General features: G+C 58.0%; 3 protein-coding genes across 4 annotated transcripts; 2 read left to right on the forward strand and 1 right to left on the reverse strand.

The window, feature by feature from the left end:
• Positions 1–1,893: 1,893 nt before the first annotated feature.
• Positions 1,894–2,915, forward strand: TMEM256 (transmembrane protein 256). Its single transcript, XM_041000579.1, has 4 exons — positions 1,894–1,997; positions 2,205–2,236; positions 2,505–2,585; positions 2,677–2,915. Exons 1-4 carry the CDS (start codon positions 1,913–1,915, stop codon positions 2,818–2,820), a joined length of 342 nt encoding a protein of 113 aa, XP_040856513.1. The 5' UTR covers positions 1,894–1,912; the 3' UTR covers positions 2,821–2,915.
• A 10,372-nt stretch (positions 2,916–13,287) lies between these two features.
• PLSCR3 (phospholipid scramblase 3) lies at positions 13,288–17,693 on the forward strand. Of its 2 annotated transcripts, none has more exons than XM_041001103.1 (8): positions 13,288–13,353; positions 13,565–13,737; positions 13,997–14,232; positions 14,324–14,366; positions 14,475–14,698; positions 14,843–15,004; positions 16,316–16,477; positions 16,657–17,693. In XM_041001103.1, the coding sequence occupies exons 2-8, from the start codon at positions 13,731–13,733 to the stop codon at positions 16,711–16,713; spliced, it is 891 nt and encodes a 296-aa protein (XP_040857037.1). In that variant the 5' UTR covers positions 13,288–13,353; positions 13,565–13,730; the 3' UTR covers positions 16,714–17,693. The 2 variants fall into 2 exon arrangements, with proteins under 2 accessions (XP_040857037.1, XP_040857038.1); XM_041001104.1 differs by having other exon boundaries at positions 13,343–13,353; positions 13,569–13,737.
• A 102-nt stretch (positions 17,694–17,795) lies between these two features.
• Positions 17,796–22,040, reverse strand: TNK1 (tyrosine kinase non receptor 1). Its single transcript, XM_041001102.1, has 12 exons — positions 21,878–22,040; positions 21,721–21,791; positions 21,411–21,602; positions 21,145–21,300; positions 20,749–21,032; positions 20,326–20,599; positions 19,781–19,875; positions 19,342–19,506; positions 19,025–19,125; positions 18,344–18,633; positions 18,156–18,251; positions 17,796–18,069 (listed from the first exon to the last, which is right to left on the reverse strand). Exons 1-12 carry the CDS (start codon positions 22,038–22,040, stop codon positions 17,956–17,958), a joined length of 2,001 nt encoding a protein of 666 aa, XP_040857036.1. The 3' UTR covers positions 17,796–17,955.

Below are 22,040 nucleotides of genomic sequence, written 5' to 3' on the forward strand. Positions count from 1 at the left end.
CACCAGCCCGGGAGAGTTGAGGGACGGGGGGCTCAGGCCGCAGGCCCCCCCTTTCCTGCAGTGGGGAAAATGGCTTGGCCAGGAAGAGGAGGAGGAGGGGGAGGGGGAGATGGGAACACACGGGGGTCTGTGGGCCCATTCAAAGGATCATTCATGGACTGGAGAGAGGCAGAGACAAAGAGACCAAGACGCAGAGACACGGCTAGAGCATCCCTAGGCGGAGACGCGCAGACACAGCAGGCTGGGGGAGACCGGGCGCAGGGAGCAGAGGGGGAGAAGGAGACCCCAGCGGACCGCCACGCAGCCCCCGCCACCCGCTCCAGCTCAGCTCCTACCTGGCTCAGCCCCGGGGCCGTGGTGCCTCCATCCAGGGCTCGGAGTTAGGGGGGCGGCCGGGCTCGGGGAGGGGGGCGGTGGCCTCCAAGCCCCCGCGCGGCCCCGCAGGCCCAGCCCCCGCCCGCAGCGCCTCACCCGGCGGGGGAGGGGGATCGCCCCAGCCCCGGGGGGGGCGGGGCCGGGATCCAGTCGATCCCTGGGTTAAAAAAAGAGAGCTAGAGGATGGGGTCAAGGGAGAGCCCGAGAACAGGGAACCCCGCAGTGGGGCAGAGCAGGGAGGAGGCGACGGGCCGGGATGGGGTTGGGGATCCACTGGCTCCGTGGGCTGGCTGCGAGGGACCAGAAGGCGGTCCAGGCAGAGGATCCTAAGGGATCGGGTGCCGGAGGAGGAGTCTACGGCAATCCCCAGGGGCCCGGGGCCCCCGGAGCGCAGGATTCGCGGTGCAGGGGCAGGGATCCAGCCGGAATCTTCGGGGAGGGAGGGGGAGGAGGGATCTAGTCGATCCCGAGGGCGGGTGGGAGGGAAGGGGGGAGGTCCGGGGGAGTCCGAGGAGGACGGGAGCCGAGTCCGGAGCCCCGAGGCGGGGGGCTGGGGGGGTTGGCGCTCAGCACCCGGGAGGCCCAGACTCCTGGCTCCGCGCGCCAGGGCCCGGCCGCCCCGCATCCATCCCAGCCCGAGAGTGATGATCCGCCGGCGGAGCAGCCGCAGCAGCCCCGCGCGTCACCGCGCGGCCGCCTCCCCCGCCCCCTGCCGGGAGAGCGGCGCACACCCCTCGCTCGCAGCCGCCCGCCCGCCCTCCCGAGTGTGGGGGGATTGCGAACGCTGGGAGGGGGCGGGAGTGGACGGACGGACGGATGGACGTGGCTGGCCGGGGCAGGGTGGAGATGCCCTCCCCCTCATCCCGCTCTCCCACCCTCCGGGCTGTGCGTGTGCGTGCGTGTGTGTGTGTGTGTGTGTGTGTGTGTGTGTGTGCGCGCGCGCGCAGGGGGGCGGCGGGGGAGGGGGTCTGGACCATTGGGGCGGAGCCTCCCAGGAAGGAGGCGGGGCTTTGGGCCTGGCGGGGAGGGGCCATCGTGGGTGGGCGGGGTTTGACGGGCGATGGGTGGGGCTTGGGTAACTGCAGGGCTGCCTGTTTTGGGGAGTGGGTCTGGTTTGAACGCTGAGCAGGAGGAGCCTGCGGGGCAAAGGGGCGGAGCTTCGCGTGGGGCCCGGGATCTTTGGAAAGCGGTCGGAGTGACGGGGGAGTGGGGGGCGGGGATGGCTCCAAGAGGCGATCAACTTGGAAAGTGGGCCAATCCGTGACGCAAATCCACTAGACCCGCCCCCAGCCCGCCCCGCTACTGCCCCCGCTCGTCCGCTCCTCATTGGTTCTGGTTTCTCCGCCCCGCCAGAGCGTCTGCTCCACTCAGCAGCGGCTTTACAACGGCGCCAGGACCCGGGTGAGGGACCCAGACGCCGAAACGAACACGGTCTGGATTGGACAGGCCGTGGACTCGATTTGCATGGGCGATCGGGATAGGCTGGCTTCGTGGGCGGCCCGGGCGGGGCGCGTCGCGCGCGTGACCACCCGCAGCCATGGCCGGGCTGGGCGCTGCTTTCCGCCGCCTGGGCGCCCTGTCCGGAGCCGGGGCCTTGGGCTTGGCCACCTACGGGGCGCACGGTCAGGGGGGCTGGGGAGTGTGTGCAGGTCTGGTGGAGGGTGGCCCCAATCAGTGACCAACACGCCCCTCAGCCGAGCTCTGCAGGCGGGAGACTGTGGGCGTCGGGGTTGTGGGCAGTCCTCGTGTCCACCTGGGTCCCCTGCCGGGAGGGAGGACGGGCGGTCGGGGCAAGCACTAGGGCTGGTAACCTTTACCTCTCTCCACAGGCGCCCAGTTCCCAGATGCCTACGGCAAAGAGGTGAAGTAGCTGCCCGGGGCTCCCCGACGGAGGCGTAGAGTCTGGGGTTTCCGTGAGAAGTTGGGGGGCGGGCGGCGGCGTGGAAGGTGCAGGTCTCTGAATAGGGCTGCGGGTGTGGAGATGTGGGTGCCCGAGGGAGTGGCAGCCGGGGACTTGGAGAAGGGCAATTAACCTTTGACCCCCCACAATGCCACAGGGTTGGGGCGGGGTTGGGGTACCGACCTCCTGCTTGCCTTAGCAAGTCCCGCTGGGTTTCTTTCCACTCCAGCTCTTCGACAAAGCCAACAAACACCACTTCCTACACAGCCTGGCCTTATTAGGGGTGCCTCATTGCAGAAAGCCCCTCTGGGTAATGTGCCCCCTGCCCTGGCCCCACCCACTCTCCCCCTCTTCTCCCTGTCCCCTCACCCCCCTTTTGACAAGCCTGTGTGTCCCTTTAGGCTGGGCTGCTGCTAGCCTCGGGAACCACCTTGTTCTGCACCAGCTTTTACTACCAGGCGCTGAGCGGAGACCCCAGCATCCAGAATGTGGCCCCAGTGGGCGGGAGCCTGCTACTGTTGGGCTGGCTTGCCCTGGCACTTTGAGATTGCTTTGTATACTTGTTGGCTTGTCCCAGTTACTTTTGGGGCGTGGGGACATTGGGGAACAAGAAGAAAATTAAAAGAGAAAGGCAAATGAAGAACACTGCGGTCCTGGTTCCTCTAACCTTGTGGAGGAGGACGGGTAGGGATTCAACCTTTGAGCACCATCGGAGACCTAGCGATGGGTTTGGGTGCTGGGCTTTAATTCTCCTCAAGTTGGAATTGTTACACTGTTCTTAACCTGGCGAGCATCAGAGTGGGGAGAACTTGGAATCATGCAGATTTCTACCAAGACCACTTACCCCGTGGTTCTGATGTTCTCTAGAATTCAGAGGGGTGTGGCTGTCAGCCCTGCCTCGCAACCAATTTATTGTATTGCTGGTTAATGCAAGAAGGTGCAGGTGGAGTATTGTTCGTTAAATAAAAAAGATCAGGGTTGGGGCCCAGCGCGGTGGCGCAGTGGTTAATGTCCTCGCCTTGCACGCCTGGGATCCCATATGGGCGCCGGTTTTAGTCCCGACGGCCCCGCTTCCCATCCAGCTCCCTGCCTGTGGCCCGGGAAAGCAGTCGAGGACGGCCCAAAGCTTTGGGACCCTGCACCCGCGTGGGAGACCCGGAAGAGTCTCCTGGCTTCGGATTGGCACAGCACCGGCCGTTGCGCTCACTTGGGGAGTGAATCATCGGATGGAAGATCTTCCTCTTTGTCTCTCCTCTCTGTATATCTGCCTTTGCAATAAAAAAAAAAAAAAATCTTAAAAAAAAGATTAGGGTTCAAGGCAGGGACAGAATGACACATCTGGGGGGTGAGAACATGTTTCACAGCACTTGAGATGAAGTGTATGAGACCACAAACCCAGGAGCTTGAGTGGATGCAACATGGGACAGTGTCGGCCAAGTTTCTGAGTTTGGTAGGAAAGGAGGGAGAAAAAGTGGCAAGGCAGGTTGCAGGGCACTGCTAGGGTGTAGACACCCGGAAGATCCAAGCTGCTTCTGCCTCATGCCCCACACACACCCACGTGGCTGGGAGTAGGTCCGACTGGACTAGGGACTTGGGAACTCAATCTTGGTCTTCCATGTAGGCGGTGGGGACCCCCTAACTCTTGAAGCCACCTTTTGCTGCCTCCCAGGGTCTTGAACCGCAATACGGGATAATGAGTGTCCTAATCTGTGACTTAGCTGATAGCCCAAAAATCTCACCCAAGGACCCAGTATTTGCTCACGTATCAGACACACATCACAAGACGGGCGTTGGCCATTTCCTTAGGTGCTTTCTTGCCACATGGTTTACAAACAGCTAAACACGCAAATACATCGGGGTGAATGGTGCTAGGTGACTGAAGGAAAAGAACGGGGAGATGGTGGGAGAGCTGGAAGGATACCTCTTTAAATGGGAAGGCCTGACTAACCGGATTCGTGTGGCTGACCTAAGGGGAACTAGGCCCGAGACTGAAAGGATGGCTGACGAATCAGGCCAGCAGGAGCAGCTCCAAGTCCTCGGGGCTGGAGAAAATGTGGCGAGTTGGAGTCGCGCACTCGGACTTGGCGATGCAGTAAGTCACCAGGTTTGAGGCATCCATGATTTATAACCCATGTGATGGACTGAGGGATGTTATACATTTTTCAGAAGGTACGCATTCCAAACTGCAAACCCTTTCTTTAGATGAAAGATGTTTTCAGATGTGATAAAACACGTAAAGGGCCTGTGCTACTGACATCCTGCATCAGCACCAGCTCCAGTCCTGGATGCTCTGTTTCCCATCCAGCTCCCTGCCAGTGCACCTGGGAAGGTAGCAGAGCATGGCCCGGCTGCTGGAGCCCCTGCCTCCCTTGGGAGAGACTTGAATGGAGTTACCAGCTTTTGCTGTGGCTGTTTGCAGAGTGAACAAGTAGGTGTGTGTCCCTCTTTCTCATTCTGCCTTTCAAATAAAACTATTTTTTGGTAAAAAGTGGTTTTTTATTATTTACTTACAATTTTTTTTAATTGGAAAATCAGATATACAAATAGGAAGAGACACAAAGAGGAAGATCTTCTATCCAATGATTTCACCCCCTAAATGGCCGCAGTGGCCGGAGCTGCACCGATTTGAAGTCAGGAACCAGAAGCCTCTCCCTGGTCTCCCACACGGGTGCAGGGTTTCAAGGTTTTGGCTATCCTCAATGGCTTTCCCAGGCCACAAGCAGAGAGCCAGATGGGAAGCAGAGCGCCAGGACACAAACCAATGGCCATATGAAATCCCATCATGTGCAAGATGAGGACTTTCGCCACTAGGCTACCATGCTGGGCCCAAACTTTTCTTAAGATTTTTTTTTTTTTTTAATTGGGAAGTCAGATTTACAGAGGAGAGACAGAAAGACCTTCCATCTGCTGATTCACTCCCTAAGTGGCCACAATGACTGGAGCTGAGCTGACTCGAAGTCATGAGTTAGTAGCCTTCTCAGGTTTCCACACGGCAGGTAAAGGATCCCAAGGCCACCCCTCACTGCCTTCCCAGCCACAAGCAGGGAACTAGATGGGAAGTGGAGCAGCTGAGACTGAACTGATGCCTACATGGGATCCCATTGGATGCAAGATGAAGATTTAGCCACTAGGCTATTGCATCAGGCCCTAAATAAATCTTTCAAAAAGGAAAGTTTTTAGATACTCTCCTTTATAATAGTTTGCATACCTTGAGCTCAGCGTGATGGCTCAATTGGCTTATCTTCCTCCCCCTTTTTGTAAATGATTTGTTTATTTTTATTGAAAAGTCAGATATACAGAAAGGAAGATCTTCTGTTCGATGATTCACTCCCCGAATGACTACAACGGCCTGTGCTGTGCCAATCTGAAGCCAGGAGTCAGGAACCTTCTCCAAGTCTCCCATGTGGGTGCAGGTTCCCAAGGCTTTGGGCCATCTCTACTGCCTTCCCAGGCCACAAGCAGGGAGCTGGATGGGAAGTAAAGCAGCCAGAACTGGCGCCAATGTGGGTTTTGGCGCTTGTAGGCAGAGGATAAGGCAGTTGAGCCATCATGCCAGCTCCAGGTGCTCTGTCTTGCACTCCAGTTTCTGACTAGCTTCTGACTTCTGTACCAGCAGCTTTCTAGGCAGCCATGAGGCAAGAGTTTATTGGAGGCCCATGAAAGTTCCTGATTGGCTGTTGCAGCAGGTCAGCAGGAGGGAGGCCCTGCAGTAGAGGCCCTGTGCTCAGAGGCCAGCTCTGCCCAGGGCATGGGAAGCCCCTGAGCTGCATCTTCGTGTCCAGGGAGGCAGCACACATTTTGAGGTGCAACAGCAGAGGATCACAATATTTCTTCATTTAATTTGGGGGAAGATGTTATCTTCATTTCTTTGGAAGGCAGAAGGACAGAGAGGGAGAGAGAAAAGTCAAGATTTCCGGGGCCCCGGCAGCGTGGCCTAGCAGCTAAAATCCTTACCTTGAACGTGCCAGGGTCCAAAGTGGGCACAGGTTCTAATCCCAGCAGCTCCACTTCCCATCCAGTTCTCTGCTTGTGGCCTGGGAAGGCAGTTGAGGACGGCCCAAAGCCTTGGGACCCTGCACCCGCGTGGGAGACCTGGAAGAAGTTCCTGGCTCCTGGCTTCGGATCAGCACAGTACCGGCTGTTGCGCTCACTTGGGGAGTGAATCATCGCACGGAAGATCTTCCTCTCTGTTTCTCCTCCTCTCTGTATATCTGACTTTGTAATAAAAATAAATAAATCTTAAAAAAAAAAGTCAAGGTTTTTCCCATCTGCTGTTTTTTTCTTTTCTTTTTTTTTTTTTTAAGATTTATTTATTTTTATTGGAAAGGCAGATATACAGAGAGGAGGAGAGACAGAGAGAAAGATCTTCCACCCAGCAGCTCACTCTCCAAGAGGCCATAACGACTGGAGCTGAGCCAGTCCGAAGCCAGGAGCCTGGAACTTTTTCCAGGCCTCCCATGAGGGTGCAGGATCCCAAAGCTTTGGGCCGTCTTCCGCTGCTTTCCCACGCCTCAGGCAGGGAGCTGAATGGGAAGTGAGGCCCTGGGATTAGAACCGGTGCCCACATGGGATCCCAGCACATTCAAGGTGAAGAGTTTAACCACTACACTATCATGCCGGGCCCGCATCTGCTGTTTCTTTCTTCATATGGTTGCAGTGGCCAGGCTGAAGCCAGGAGCCAGAAAATGCATCCAGGTCTCCCACATGGGTGGTAAGGGCCCAGTTACCTGAGCCATCTTTTGCTGCCTTAGCGAGATATGTTAGCAGAGAGCTGGGTTAGAGGTGGAGCAACAGGAACTTGAGCTAGAAGTATGATATGGGTTCTAGTATTGCAGGTGGCAACTTGATACTGTAGGCCACAATGCTGGATCTGATTTCATTTTCATAATGATTTACTTAATTGTTATATGAAGGCAAAATTACAGAGAGAAGGAGATAGAGATCTTTTTTTTTTCAAGATTTATTTTTTTTAAAGATATATTTTTATTATGTTTTTATTGGAAAAGCGGATATACAGAGAGGAGAGACAGAGAGGAAGATCTTCCGTCCAATGATTCACTCCCCAAGTGAGTGCAACAGCCAATACTATGCCAATCCGAAGCCAGGAGCCTCTTCCGGGTCTCCCACGCGGGTGCAGGGTCCCAAAGCTTTGGGCCGTCCTAGACTGCTTTCCCGGGCCACAGGCAGGGAGCTGGAAGGGAAGTGGGGCTGCTGGGATAGAACCGGCGCCCATATGGGATTCCGGGCATGCTAGGTAAGGACCTTAACCACTTGCGCCACCGCGCCGAGCCCGATTTATTTATTTTTATTTGAAAGACATACATGCTTCAAATCCTAGCTGGCCCACTTCTGATCCAACTCCCTGCTAATGTGCCTGGGAAAAAAGCAGAAGATAGCCTAAGTGCCCAGGTACTGTGCCTACATGGAAGACCAGATGAAGCTCCTGGTCTCTGGCTGACCCAGCTCCAGCCATGGCTACCATTTGAGAAGTGAACCACTGGATGGAATTTTGAGTGTGTGTGTGTGTGTGTGTCCCTCTCTCTAATTCTGCCTTTCAAATAGAAAGAGAACGAAAAGAAAAAATAAAGACAGAGAGAGAGAGAAGGAGAGACCTAGATCAAGGTCTTCCATCTTCTGGTTCACTCTTCCAAAGGCCACAACAGCCAGAATTGGGCCAGTCTGAAGCTGGGAATCGTGAGCTTCCAGGATTCGCATGTGAGAGCAGGGGCCCAAGCTAGAAGGCCATCTTCAGCTGCTTTCCCGGGGTGCTTGAGCAAGGAGGTAGACCAGAAGTGCAGCAGCGGGGCTACAGCTGACACCCTTAGGGGATGCTGGCGTCAGAGGCGAAGGATTAACCTGATACACCATAGCACTAGCCCCCGGGTTTCATGTTAGACCTGCGTGGTTTGATATAGCAAGTCAAGCTGTTGCTGGCCCAGCAACCCATACCGGTATACCAGTTTGAGCCCTACCTGTTCTGCTTCCAATCTAGCACCCTACTTAGGTACCAGGAAGGCAGTAGATGGTGAGCCAAGTGCTTGGGCCCCTACCACCCACTGCAGAGACCTGGATGGCCTTCCAGTTCGTTGTTTGAGCCCAGCCCACCCTGGACTGTTGTAGCTATCTGGGGAGTGGACCAGCAGATGGAAGGTCTATTTTTCCACTGTGTGTCATTGTGTCTTTTTTTTTTTTAAGATTTATTCTTTTCATTCTGCTTTTCTTTTAAAAGATTTATTTATTTTAATTGAAAAGACAGATCAGATTTATGAACAGGAGAGACAAAGAAAAATCTTCCATCTGCTGGTTCACGCCATCAGTGGCCCCAGTGGTTGGAGCTGAGCTAATCTGAAGCCAGGAGCCTCTTACAGGTCTCCTAGCAGGTATGGGGTCCCAAGGTTTTGGACTATCCTCTACTGCTTTCCCAGGCAGGTCATAAGTAGAGAGCTAGATGGGAAGTGGAGCAGCCAGGACAGGAACGGGTGCCCTAATGGGACCCAGGAGCTTTCAAGGAGAGGATTTAACCTTTGAACCATTATGCCTGGTCCTCTGCTTTTCAAATAAGATAAAAAGAGGATCCGCCATGGTAGCCTAGTAGCTGAAATCCTTGCTTTGCACACACAAGGATCCCATATAATCCTGGCTGCTCTACTTCCCATCCAGCTCCATGCTTGTGGCCTGAGGATGGCTCAAAGCCTTGGGACCCTGCATCCATGTGGGAGACCTGGAGGAAGTTCCTGGCTCCTGGCTTTAGATCAGCTCAGCTCCAGCTGTTGTGGGCAGTTGGGGAGTAAATCATTGGACTTAAGGTCTTTCTGTCTCTCCTCCTATCTTTATATCTGACTTTCCAATAAAAATAAAATAAATCTTTAAAAAGAAGGAAGGAAGGAAAGAGAAAGAAAAAAAGAGAGAGAGAGAAAGAAAGCGAACCCGGTGTGGTAGCCTAATGGCTAAAGTCCTCACTTTGAGTGCACCAGGATCCCATATGAGCTCCGGTTCTGATCCTGGATGTCCTGCTTCCCATCCAGCTCCCTGCTTGTGGCCTGGGAAAGCAGTTGAGGACGGCCCAAAACCTTGAGACCCTGCCCTTCAAGGGAAACCCAGAAAAGGCTCCTGGCTCCTGACTTTGGATCAGCTCAGCTCTGGCCATTGCAGCCACTGCGGGAGTGAATCGGTCTTTGTTTCTTCCTCTCTCTGTAAATCTGCTTTTGCAATATAAATAAATAAAACTTAAAAAGAGAGAGAGAGAGAGGAGTGCCTGGAGCCCAGGACTGGTGGGCAAGCAGGGAATGAGCAAATAGAGTCAGTACGGAAAAGGTGTAACCCTCAGTCCGTGTTGATTCTCAGTGCACACTGTCCTCTAGCCCCGCTGGCTCAGATGCTCAGCCCCATCAGCCTGGTTGTTGCCCCGCCATGGGCCCTCCCCATGCCCTTTGCCAGGACACTACCATGTCACACCTCGATTTTTTGTTTGCACTTCCTTCCTCCCCGCCTGTCTACAGCCTACCCTTCACAGGGCAGTGTGAAAGAAAAAAAAAAAAAAAACCTTTTGTTTTTGAACTTTGACTTTATTTTTTCAAAGGCAGAGAGACAGGCAGATCAAGGCCTCCCAACTGCTGGCTCACTTCCCAAATGCCTGTGAGTGGGTCAGGCTGACCTGGAGCCAGGACCTCCATCCAGGTCTCGCACGTGGGGGAGGGGCTTCCCTGTGTACACACTAACCAGCAGGTTCGCAGTCAGAAGTGGAGTGGGGACTCCAGCCCAGCAATTCTCACGTGACATGTGTTTGTCTTTGTCGCAACCACAGTGCCAAACACCTGTCTCTGAGGGATCCTTCTAGCACAGTGGTTCTCAGCCTTGGCTGCATGCGAAGATCCAGGGTATTCCCACCAAGATCCTAGGTCTGCACCTCACCCAAGATACTCAAATTTCACTGATACAAAGTAGGACCCAGGCACATATATCATTTTTGGGGTTGTTTTTTAAAGATTTATTTATTTTTATTACAAAGTCAGATATACAGAGAGGAGGAGAGACAGAGAGGAAGATCTTCTGTCCGATGATTCACTCTCCAAGTGAGCGCCGGTACTGTGCCAATCCGGAGCCAGGAGCCAGGAACTTCTTCCTCCTCCAGGTCTCCCACATGGGTGCAGGATCCCAAGGCTTTGGGCCATCCTCGCCTGAGTTCCCAGGCCACAAGCAGGGAGCTGGATGGGAAGTGGAGCTGCTGGGATTAGAACCAGTGCCTATATGGGATCCCGGTGTGTTCAAGGCGAGGGCTTTAGCCATTAGGTTACACCACCGGGTTTGTTTTTAAAATCATTTAAGGGCCCGGTATGACAGCGTAGTGGTTAAAGTCCTCACCTTGAACATGTCCAGGATCCCATATGGGCACCAGTTCTAATCCCGGCAGCCCCACTTCCCATCCAGTTCCCTGCTTGTGGCCTGGGAAAGCAGTTGAGGACGGCCCAAAGCCTTGGGACCCTGCACCCAAATGGGTGACCTGGAGGAAGCTTCAGTTTCCTGGCTTTGGATTGGCACAGCTCCAGCTGTTGTGGCCGCTTGTGGAGTGAATCATTGGGCGGAAGATTTTTCTCTCTGTCTGTCCTCCCCTCTGTATATCTAACTTTTCAATAAAAATTAATCTTTTTCAAAAATGGAAACAATTATTTTGGCACAGTGACACAGCGAGCTAAGCTGCTTCCTGCACCACCAGCATCTCATGTGAGAGTGCCAGTTTGAATTCTGACTACTTTACTTCCCATCCAGCTCCCTGTTAATGGGCTTGGGCTCCTGCCATCCTCATGGGAGACCCAGATAGAGCTCCAGGCTCCTGGATGCAGCCCAGCCCAGTCCCGGCCTTTGCACCACTTGAGGAATGAACCGATAGATGGACAGTCTCTGCTCCCCCGCCCCACTTCTCCATCATGCTTGTTTTTCAAATACATAAACCTTTTATGTATTTGTTTGAAGTTTCCGTCCTTTGTTTCATCCCTCAGATGCTTTCATGGCCAAAGCCAGACCTGGAAAGCAATCCAGCTGTTGCTGTGGGTGGCAGGAGCACAGCTGGTTTGACCCATGCTGTGGTTTCCCAGGCTGAGCACCTGCAGGAAGCTGGAGTCAGAGACAGGCTTGGAATACAGGATGTGGCGCACGGGCAGCTTACATTTTTATTTTTTAAGATGTATTTATTTTTCAGCCCTGCATGGTAGCTAAGTCCTCTGCTTGAACATGCTGGGATCCCATATGGGCGCAGGTTCTAATCCTGGCAGCCCCACTTTCCACCCAGCTCCCTGCTTGTGGCCTGGGAAAGCAATTGAGGATGGGCCAAAGCCTTGGGATCCTGCACCTGCGTGGGAGACCTGGAAGAGGTTCCTGGCTCCTGGCTTCTGATCGGCACAGCACCGGCCATGTGGTCACTTGGGGAAGATCTTTCTGTCTTTCCTCCTCTCTCTATATATCTGACTTTGCAATTGGAAAGGCAGATTTGTAGAGAGGAGAGACAGAAGGATCTTCTACCCACTGGCTCACTCCCCAAATGACCACAACAGCTGGAGCTGAGCCAATCTGAAGCCAGGAGCCAGGAGCCTCTTCTGGGTCTCCCACATGGATATAGGGTCCCACGGCTTTGGGCCATCTTCTATTGCTTTCCCAGACCACAAGCAGATGGCAAGCAGAGCAACCAGAACACAAACCAGCGCCCATATGGGATGCCAGTGCTTTCAAGGGGACGATTAGCCAATTAATTCATTGCACCAGGCCCAACCCTGCTGACTTTTTAAGATTTATTTATTAGTTGAAAGGTGGAGTGACAGAGAGCAAGAGGCAGCTCTTCTGTCTGCTAGATCACACCCAAATGGTCTGGAGCTGGCTAAATCCAGCAGCCTAAACCTCCATCCAGTTCTCCTATGGAGGTGACAGGGAGCCCAAGTGCCCGGGGATCATCCGCTGCCTCCCCTAGCTCTCCTATGGGATGCTGGCGTCACAGGGTGGAGGATCAGCTTGTTGAGACACGATGCAGCCCCCACCCTCCACTGTCCACTTTTCGGAAAGGGAGAGCAGGGATCCTTCATGGTTCTTTGAGACAGGAAGCGTGCATTCTCGGGTTGATTCTCCTCATTATCTGCAGTGGTCATAGAGGTGGACACCTGAGCATCTGTCCTGTGGGCTTCTGGAACCCTTAACTGGTTGAGCCATCACTGCTGCCTGCCAGAGTGCGCATTAGCAGGAAGCTGGGACTGGGAGGAGAGGCCAGGAATGGCACTGGGGGGTCGTGCACCCCACATCAAGGACTGCCCCACACTGGCACATCATCTTTCTATAGCATGTACTTGATCCTGGCTGCCTTTGGGGCCAGGGACGTCTGTCTGTGCACGTCTGTCTGTCCGGCTTCCCCTCTCTAAACTCCAGACTCATCTTTTGCTCCACTGGGTCCAAAGGAATTATCTCTGGGGTGTGGGGAAGCCTTTTCTGATAGCTCCCCCACTTCCTGACCCTCCCCTCACTCCTACTGACACCGCGGCCACCTGTCACCAGCGTGGCCGGGGGCGCCTCCGTGGATGATGGCTGCGCCAGGGCGAGAAGGCTGGCCAAGTCGCCTCAGAGAGGTAGACCCGGAGCCAGGCGCCCACGCTGCAAGCCAATGGCTGAGTGTGAAGGGTGTTCCGCTGCGTCAGCGAGGCCCGAACCGCCCTTGGGAGGAGGAGCCCCCGACTCCAAGGCGGCTTGGCGGTGCAGCGCACGCGGCCTCGCTTCCCGTCCAGGGGCGCAGAGCACCCGCGCCCGCCGGCCGTGGAGAGCATCGCGGATGGCTAGCTAGCCGGCTGCGGGCCGTTCGCTCTTAGCGGCCTCCGCAGTAGCAGCGGAAGAGGCGGGGACGCCGGTGCAGCCGAGGCGCGCCGGGGCAAGGTCCGCGGCCGGGGGCCGGCGAGGCGGCCTCCTGCGCGCAGCCGCGCCGCACCGCGCGGGCCGGGGGCGGGGCCCGGCCGGGTCGAGGGGCGGGGACGGGCTCCGGGCCCGCCTCCGGCAGCTCCCCGGAGCCGCGGAGCTCGCGGCACCCCAACGATTCTGGGGGGCTCCAGGTGAGCGAGGGCACAGCGGGGTCAGGGAGACGTCGGCTGAGGGCGCGCCGTTCGGTCCGTCCGCGGCTCCCTCCCGTGCTGCCGTCCGCCAACAGTCGCCCTCCGCGGAGAATGGGAGAACAAAGGGAGGGGGCGGTTCTGGGGCCCCTGCGGGAATCCAGGGTCCCAGGTACCCCGCCCCGCCCTCTGACACTTTCGGTTTCTCCCCGAGTCAGAGGCGCCACCCTAGAGACCCTGGGCCGGCGTCAGGCGCAGCTGCCTCCGCGCGTTTGCCTCTTGGTCTCTGTGTCTCTCTCTGTGTCTGTCTCCGAGCTTGCCTCCGCTTCCACACCTAACCCGCTCGGACACCTTCATCCCGCGAGTCCCCGGCCCTCTTCATGGCAGGTAAGGGGGCGCCAGACAAGGGTCTCCGTTATCCCCCCTCTCTCAGATTTGGGTGTCTGGTGTGGAACGCATCCCCCAGGAATGTGCTCCGACTGGCCGCGTGGGCCCCTCCCTTGCTCCTGGGGAGCCGCCGCCCTGCTCCCCTGCCCATCCCCGCTTTCTCCTCTACTGCGCTTTCCACGGGAGTGGGGGGGGGGGGGCTGAGGAATAAGGGATCAGGGCTGCCGGTGCTTTCCTAATCCACCCCTGCTCCCCACAGGCTACGTGCCCCCCACGGGCTATGCGCCTTCACCCCCACCTCCCTACCCCGTGACCCCTGGGTACCCGGAGCCCGCCTTGCATCCTGGACCGGGGCAGGTGCCGGTGCCTCCCCAGGTGCCTGCCCCAGCGCCCGGATTTGCCCTCTACCCTTCCCCAAGCCCTGTGGCCCTAGGGCCTGCTGCCTCCTATGTGCCATTGCCCGGGGTGCCTGCTGGTCTGGAATTCCTGGTGCAGGTGAGTGGCAAGGAGGGCGGGAGGCTACCAGGGAGGGGACCCGGAGCAGAGGCCTGCCAGCTGATGGGAGTGCCACATCTGCTCTTTTCAGATTGATCAGATCTTGATTCACCAGAAGGCTGAGCGAGTGGAAAGTAAGTGGGAGATGGGGTAGGCTGGTCCTTGTGACCATACATAACAGGGCTGCTGGGCTCCTGGCTGACATGCCCGGGCATCAGCATCTCTCACCCACCTGCTAACAGCGTTCTTAGGCTGGGAGACCTGTAACCGGTATGAACTGCGTTCCGGGGCCGGCCAGCCCTTGGGCCAGGCAGCCGAGGAGAGCAACTGCTGTGCCCGCCTGTGCTGCGGCGCCCGGCGGCCGCTGCGCGTGCGCCTGGCCGACCCCGGGGACCGTGAGGTGCTGCGCCTGATCCGCCCACTCCACTGTGGCTGCTGCGGCTGCTGTCCCTGTGGTCTCCAGGAGGTGGGCTGGGGAAAGTTCTGAAGGAGCTGTGCAGACCTCCATAGCGGGGCATGGTCTGGCTTCTGAGGGAGATGGGAGGTTTAGGGAAGAGTTTGGGGTGCGGTGCCCCGGTTTGGCAGTGACAAAGCCCACCTTCCACTCCAGATGGAGGTACAGTCTCCACCAGGCACAACCATTGGCCATGTGCAGCAGACCTGGCATCCCTTCCTGCCCAAGTTCTCCATTCAGGACGCCGACCGCCACACAGTCTTGCGGGTAGTAGGACCCTGCTGGAGCTGTGGCTGCGGCACAGACACCAACTTTGAGGTACCAGCTGGGAGGGGACCGGTGACCTTTGCCCACTCAATGGGGGCAGCTTTCACCACCATGGGGCAGGATGGTTGGAGTGAGGCCAGATCACGGAATGCCTACCAATAGGGTTTTAGGAGCGTGGCGAGGTGCTGGGGGCTGTTCACTGCCCTGTGTGTGTGGTGGGGTGGAGGATGGGGAGTGGAAATCTGTGTTCAGCAGGCCCCTGGCTGAGACTTGAAGCTGGCATGGATTTAGCATCCTGACTTGTCCTACCAGGTCCTAATGCCCCCTCGAACTACAAGTCCTGGGGATCCCCCTCCCCCCGCCCCTTGCCATGCTGCCTGTCCCCAGGGTGGGGAATCCACGTGAGGAAGTCTCCAGTTGGGCTTGGGAGTGTGTTGGTGTCTAGAAGGCAGGCCAGGCTTCTTGGGGAAGATTGGGCAGACAAAGCAGAAGGCGCTGGTGGACCTGCCAAGGCGCCTGATGAGGTGCTTCACCCAAGGTTACTTTTAAACATGAGTCACGTTCCTAGCCAGAGGGAGGCTTGTGTGATGGGAACCAGCTGGGGAAGCAAGAACTGGGCGTCCTCGGCCTGGGAATGGGCCGCCTGTGGGGTTCTCATAAGGCTTGCGGTGTCTCACACTGTGAAGGATGCCTGCTTGGGGCTGACCACGTGGGAGTGCAAGGCTAGCTAGGGCGGGGGGCTGCGGGGATGTGTCCCGGAGCTGGAGCAGAGTTGGGGTTAAGGAGGCGACAGTCACAGAGGGTCATCAACTCCCTCTGCAATAGGAAAGGGACCAGGAAGTCCGTGAGTCATTCCCTATTGTGTAGCAGGGCCCGCCCCTCCCCGCAGCCAGCAGGCTCCTGTCCTTCTGGGTGAGATTTGCCTTTAGTACTGGGCAGGGCCCCCCCTTACTTTGCAGATGAAAGGAAAAAGTACCCCTGTCCCCCATGCCCATTTGGGCAGACACAGGCTTTGAGGGCCTTGTTAGCCAGTACAAGATGCCAGTGTTTGGGCAGCCTCCTTCCTCTTCCCAGCCTGGCTACTATGTATGGGACACAACTGCACCACTGCAAGGCAGTGAGGGACCAAAGAGCACCAAAGGGGACAGCAGAGAGCCGTGTGCTGACACCAGGATGCTGGTTTCCATTTTCCCAGGCGCTAATGTTCATCCATCCTCTCAGTACAGCAGGACCCAGGGTGCCCCACGTCCCGTGGACACTCACAGTGGGATCTGGGCATCCAAGAGTCCACACGTGGCAAGTATGGGCGTGTGTGTGCGTGGGCAGGCAGCTCAGACTGCATCCTCCCCTCTCGCCCGGCAGGTGAAGACCAAGGACGAATCCCGCAGCGTGGGCCGCATCAGCAAGCAGTGGGGGGGGCTGCTCCGAGAAGCCCTCACAGACGAGGATGACTTCGGCCTGCAGTTCCCCCTGGATCTGGATGTGAAGGTGAAGGCCGTGCTGCTGGGAGCCACGTTTCTAATCGTGAGTTGGTTGTCCCTGCCCCTTCGCTGTCCCTGGAAGCTGTTTGTACTGGCTGGTGTCTTGCAAGGAGCAGTTAGGGTTGGAGGTCATGTTGGGGGTAGCGGAGGGTCCAGATCTGGGTTGTGGTGGCTGAGTCAGGCTGCCGGCCCCATCTCCTGCTAACGGTGGCTTCCCCTTAGGACTACATGTTCTATGAAAAGCGAGGAGGCACCGGGCCCTCTGCCGTCACCAGCTAGAGACTGCAATAGGGTCACCATCGTCCCCAGCAGAACTGAAGATGGTCGCGGCCTTGCCGGGCCTCACCCTGCCGAGCAGTACTCCGTTTTCTCCACGTGCACTGTAGGGGGACACAGAGGCTGGGGTCCTGTGTCCCCTCCCTCCTTCCCCACCCCTGCTTCCCTGGCCGTCTGCCTGGGGCTCTCCCAAAAGCATATATATGAGAACCCATGCCTACCCTACCCACCACTCCCTCCCAGCACCCAGGCTACCTGGCTTTCAACTGTCCCACTCACTCCAGCCCCCTCCCAGGGCATCTGTTCCAAAGAAGGCTTTTGACACTTGAGGACTCAAGTTTTACAACAAGGGCCAGGCCGGGGAAGGCAGACGTGGGTGTCCCTCTCCTACGTCAGCTTGGCTAGTTAGCTCAGCCTCGGACCCTGGCCCTTGGAGGAGGAGCTGCCCCTCGTTGCCAGCAGACGTTTGGACTGGGCCACAGTGCCACTTCCCTTCCCCCTCAGGCCCTGCCCAGAGCTGGTGCTTGCTGCAGCTTCCTGTGCCTTACTATTTAACCACCCCCCTTCCTTGCCTTACCCCAGGAAGGAGGCTGCATATTTGTATATTCTATTCATAAAAAAAAAACAAACTTTGTAACTTTTTGGACATTGGAAGATGTGTGTAATGGGGCGGGGGGCAGGAAGAAGGAAAAAGTGTATAGGAGGAACTTTGAACTGGGGGGCTGGGGCAATGGCTAGCATCCACCCACCCTCAGTAATCCATGCTATTGCATCAGAACAGTTCTGGTCACCCATGGTGGCCCTGGACCAAATCTGAGCACCTGGGACCCCAGGTCATGCTGGCCACTCCCACCATCCGAGGTGGTGGCCCAGAGTCAGTGAGGTAGCTGGGGGCGGCTGCTCCCCTGGTTCAGCCTGGGCACTTGGACATTTTCCATAGGGGAGGGCTTTCCCATGGGTGTAATAAACAGCGGTTCCTTTTTCTCCAAGCCTTCTTCTCAACTGGAGATGTGGCAAGCACACAGAGACTCTCAGCTCAACTCGCGGGCCTTGAACCTTCTGAGGCCAAGGGCAGAGCAGCGAGGGAACATTCCTGGGTGCCCTTGGACTCCTCCTGCACCTGCAGGTGGAACCTCCCCAAGTTAAGACTGCTGCCCCTGTCTTAGCTCTGCCTGGTCCCATGTGGTCAAGCCCAGAGGGGTCCAGGTTTTCCAATGCTGGCGTCCACACCCAAGGAAGCGGAGCTCAGGAACGGGCCAGGACATAGCGGCTGGCGGCCGACAGGTCCCAGTGGTAGTGTTCCAGTATGCGGCGACAGTCAGCTCGGGACCGGCTACTCAGGTTGAACAGCTGGTCGACCTGTGGGAGCACGTGGAAAGGCCTCTGGGTGCAAGGTCACAGAGATGGGAGAGAATGAATCCAGGGAGCAAGAAATTTGTCTTTACCTTGAGGTTCTGGATGGCAGAAGATACGTCTCCCCCTGTGGCTCTTAGAGCTGCTTGGCACTCCCGGTAGGTGACCCCATGAACGCCCAGCTCCACCTGCAGGGAGAGGGGAGATGACGAAGCCTTCCTCAGGTCCCCTGTCCTGTAGTCCCTTCCGGACACTGGTTCCCGTGTCAGTGAGTGCTCACCTCTGCGATCTTCCTCTGAAATTCATGGTCAGACAAGAAGCTTCCAGATGGGCTTGCAGCTTTACATGTTCCAGGCCCTGCCAGGCGGTGATTTGGGGGAGGGTCTCTTTTGGGCCGTTCCCTGAGGGGCTGGCTTGGCTGAGAAGAACTAGAGGTAACCAGTGGGCGTGGAGGCAGGGCTGGAAGTCCTGGGGGCACAGCCCTGACATGTCGAAGTTCTGGGGGACTTGAGCCACCCCCTGTGGGGCACGGGCCCAGGGACAGAACTGACTCCAGACTCTTGGAAATGCCTGCAACATCGAAAAAGAAACAGTGTGAGAGGAGACAGGTATCAGGCCCTGCTGGCTTCCTGCTCCATCTTCATCTGGGCTTGGGGGCCGGGTGTAGAGTGAGTGGTGCTGTTGGTCCACCCTGTCCCTGGGGCACTCCAAGTGTTAGGTGACACAGTGAGACAGGTGTGCAAACAGACTTCACAGCCTAGGTAACAAGGGCCCGAAGAACAGAAACCTGGGTTGCGGTTGGAAGATGCTGGTCAGTAAGGGAAGACAGGTGCTAACTGAGGTGTACCAGGCAGAACCGGGGGTGGGGAAAAGACATCCCTAGCAAAAGGTGAAGGGTGGGAGGACAGAACTGAGGTGTGTTTCTAACCTCAGAGACCCACAAGAACCCCGTCACATCCACCTTTCGTCCTCAGCAGGGGTGCATTCCTTCTCTGGCCCCCGCGGGGTGGAGGCAGATCCCGGGGTGGAGGCAGATCCCGAGGCTTCGTCTTCTCTCTGTCCCTGCACAGGGGCATGGTGCAGGTCACCCCCTGACTCCACATGGGAACAGCCCCTCCCAAGGGGCTCCCCAGACCCCGGTCCTTCTCAGTGAGACTCCCCTTCAACTCACCGTGGTCCCCCACCCACGCTTCTCTTAAGTTGCTGGTTCTTGTTGATTCCCCTCCTTCCCCACCCCCCGCCAGCCCAGCTCTGTTCCCCAGCCCTTTGGTGCCTCACCCTTCTGGAACTCCCCGGCGTCGCTCAGCCCGGGCAGGGGAGCCTCTGTAGACTGGGTGGGGGGCTGCCTGGCCCCCCACATCTGCCAGCGTCACTGCCGAAGCAGGGAAGCTGCCCACCTTGCAGGTGCGGCCGTTCTGGCCTTTCCATGTGGCGGAATCGGGGCTGTGGAAAGAGGAGCTGGTGAAGGGGGTGGGGGTGACAGAGTGCCAGCCCACATCCGGCTCTCTGGGGCTGCAGCTGCCCGAGGGGAAGACAGGCTCTGTGGGCCAGGAGTGGGGCATGGGGCGGGAGGGGGCAGGGGAGAGAGTGAGGAGGGGAGGAAATGGCAAGATCGGGGTTCTGGGAGTTGGGGAGGAGCCAAGAGCAGACCATGGATCAGGAAGTCGGCAGGAGGAAGTCATTCCCTGGGGTTGCTGGGGAACCCGAGGGCTGTTACCTGCCCTCGATGATGGTGATGGGGTCTCCGGGCTCCATCCGCAGGGCACCTGGCTCTGTGACATCCCGTATACAGTGTCCCTCAGAAGGCCAGGCCTATGGAGACAGAAGAGGGCAGCCCAAGTCAGAGGTATAACATGGGAACAATGCCGCCAGCCAAGCCCATACAGGGGTGTGCTCTGTGCTGATTCCAGGCTGCGACTGTCCCTGTCCCCTGGCTGTAATACAGTACAGATGTCCTGTGCCAAGCTGGGTACAGCCCAGGGCCCCGGGAGCAACAGAGGAGGACCCCTCTGAAGCGCCTCCCACACGCCCTGCACCCCCACCCACATTCCTCAAGTTGCAGGTGCTGCTCCCCCAAGACTTTGCAGCCGCATCAGGGACCTCCCCTCCCACTCTGGGCCACACCTTGGGTCAGACACCCACAGCAAGCTCCAGCACCACTCTCCAGCTCTGGGCCCCAACCTGTGTCTCCAGGTGCAGGTGGGGGCTGCACAAGGATCGGTACTGGGCCTTGTGCTTGGCTATAGAGTTGAGGGGTCGCACCTCTTGGAGCAGCTCTTCCAGGCGGGGAAAGCTGGGCCGGTCAGCCGGGTGGGGCGCCCAGCAGCGCAAGGCCAGTGCATAGAGCGCCCTGGAGCAGAGAGGAGGCCGGGGCAGCCGAGCTCGGTCCTTCTCCAGCCGCTGCAGGATGAGGTATGGGGGGACCCCGGCCCAGGGCTCCTCGCCGGCGGAGAACATCTCCCACAGCGTCACCCCAAACATCCACACGTCGGAGGCAGAGGAGAAAGCTCCCTCGCGCAGGCTCTCTGGGGCACACCTGCGGAAGCAGAAGATGAAAGGGGCCTCTGGAAGCCCCTCACAGCCCTTCTAAACGCTCCCCATGTCCCCACCCCAAGTCCTTTCGCAGGCCCATCCCAGCCTGCCCAGCACCCCCTCCAGCTTCGCCCGCCGGGGGGCTGTCCTCACCAGGCGTAGGGGATGGGGCGTGGCCCGCCCATGACGTAGCGGCCTCGGGGACCGCGCAGCGGCCGCACCAGCCCGAAATCGGCCACCTTAATGGTGCGCGGCGAAGCCAGAAGCAGGTTGCGCGTGGCCAGGTCTCGGTGCACTAGCCCGCAGGCCCCCAGGTACGCCATGGCCGCTGCCAGCTGCCGCAGGAAGAGGCAGAGCAGAGCGACGGGCAGCAGGGGTGTCGGGGCCGGAGCCGTGAGGCGCGCGTGCAGGGAGCCCAGCGGTGCCAGCTCCATCACCTGCAGGGACCAAGGCATCGCCGCATGAGCTGTGAGCTAAATCCAGGAGACCTTGCCCGCCCGCCGGCCTTCTCGGCTTTCTCAGCACCGCATCCCCGGACCCAGCGCTCACCATCTGCAGGGGCTGGCCCAGTACCAGGCCGTGCAGACGCAGCACGTGAGGATGCTCCAAGTTCATCATGACCGACACCTCGCGTAGGAAGTCCCCCAGCTCCGTGCCCACGGGGCCTTCGGGACCCACTCGAAGGGATTTGATTGCTACGGAGACCTAGAGGCAGGGAGAGGCACCCTCAGGTGAACTGTGGCAGGGATACAGCAGGAGAGGGCTCTCGGAACACAGGGGCTGGCTGGACTGCCCCACGTGCCCTGGACACTCACACTCTGGCCGCCGGGCAGCGTCCATAACCCCCGGTGCACCACACCGAAGCAGCCCGAGCCCAGCAGCTCCCCTCTGCACACAGCCGACTGCGGGATGAGACACTTCAGTCCCACCTCCAGCTCAGGCAGGCCAGCCACGCTCTGTGCTGGTACAGTGGTCTCCTTGTGTTCAGGGGTAAGACCCCCGAGGATCTGAAAGGAGGACAGGAAGTCAGAGGTGTGCTCAAGCCTGCCCACCCCTCCCAGGCGGTGAACTGGCTGCAGAAGCCTCTCTGATCCTCCCAGCTGCCACCCCACAACTAGCACACACCTTGTAGACCCAGTTCTTAGACTTCGGTCCTGAGCGGTGCCTCTTGAGAGCTTCGGCCAACCTGCGCTGGGCTGAGAGAGACTGGTGTCAGAGCATGGGGTGGGGCCAGAGCAGGGTGGCCCCTCAAGCAGCTGGCTGGGAGGGCGGGGTCTCTTACCAGGCCGGCCCATGCCAATGCCATCCAAATCCTCCGGCCTCACGAAGTCGAAATGTTCTGGCCGAGTCACATTAAGTTCCTCGAGGATGGGCCGGTAAAACTGGGCCAGCTGGACGTCACGGAGCAGGCGCAGGAGCCATGGGGAGCCGGCATCCGGCAGCAT

The sequence above is a fragment of the Ochotona curzoniae genome, unplaced genomic scaffold, assembly GCF_017591425.1.
Source record: "Ochotona curzoniae isolate NIBS_2020 unplaced genomic scaffold, NIBS_Ocur_1.0 scaffold_2453, whole genome shotgun sequence".
Lineage (NCBI taxonomy): Eukaryota > Metazoa > Chordata > Mammalia > Lagomorpha > Ochotonidae > Ochotona > Ochotona curzoniae.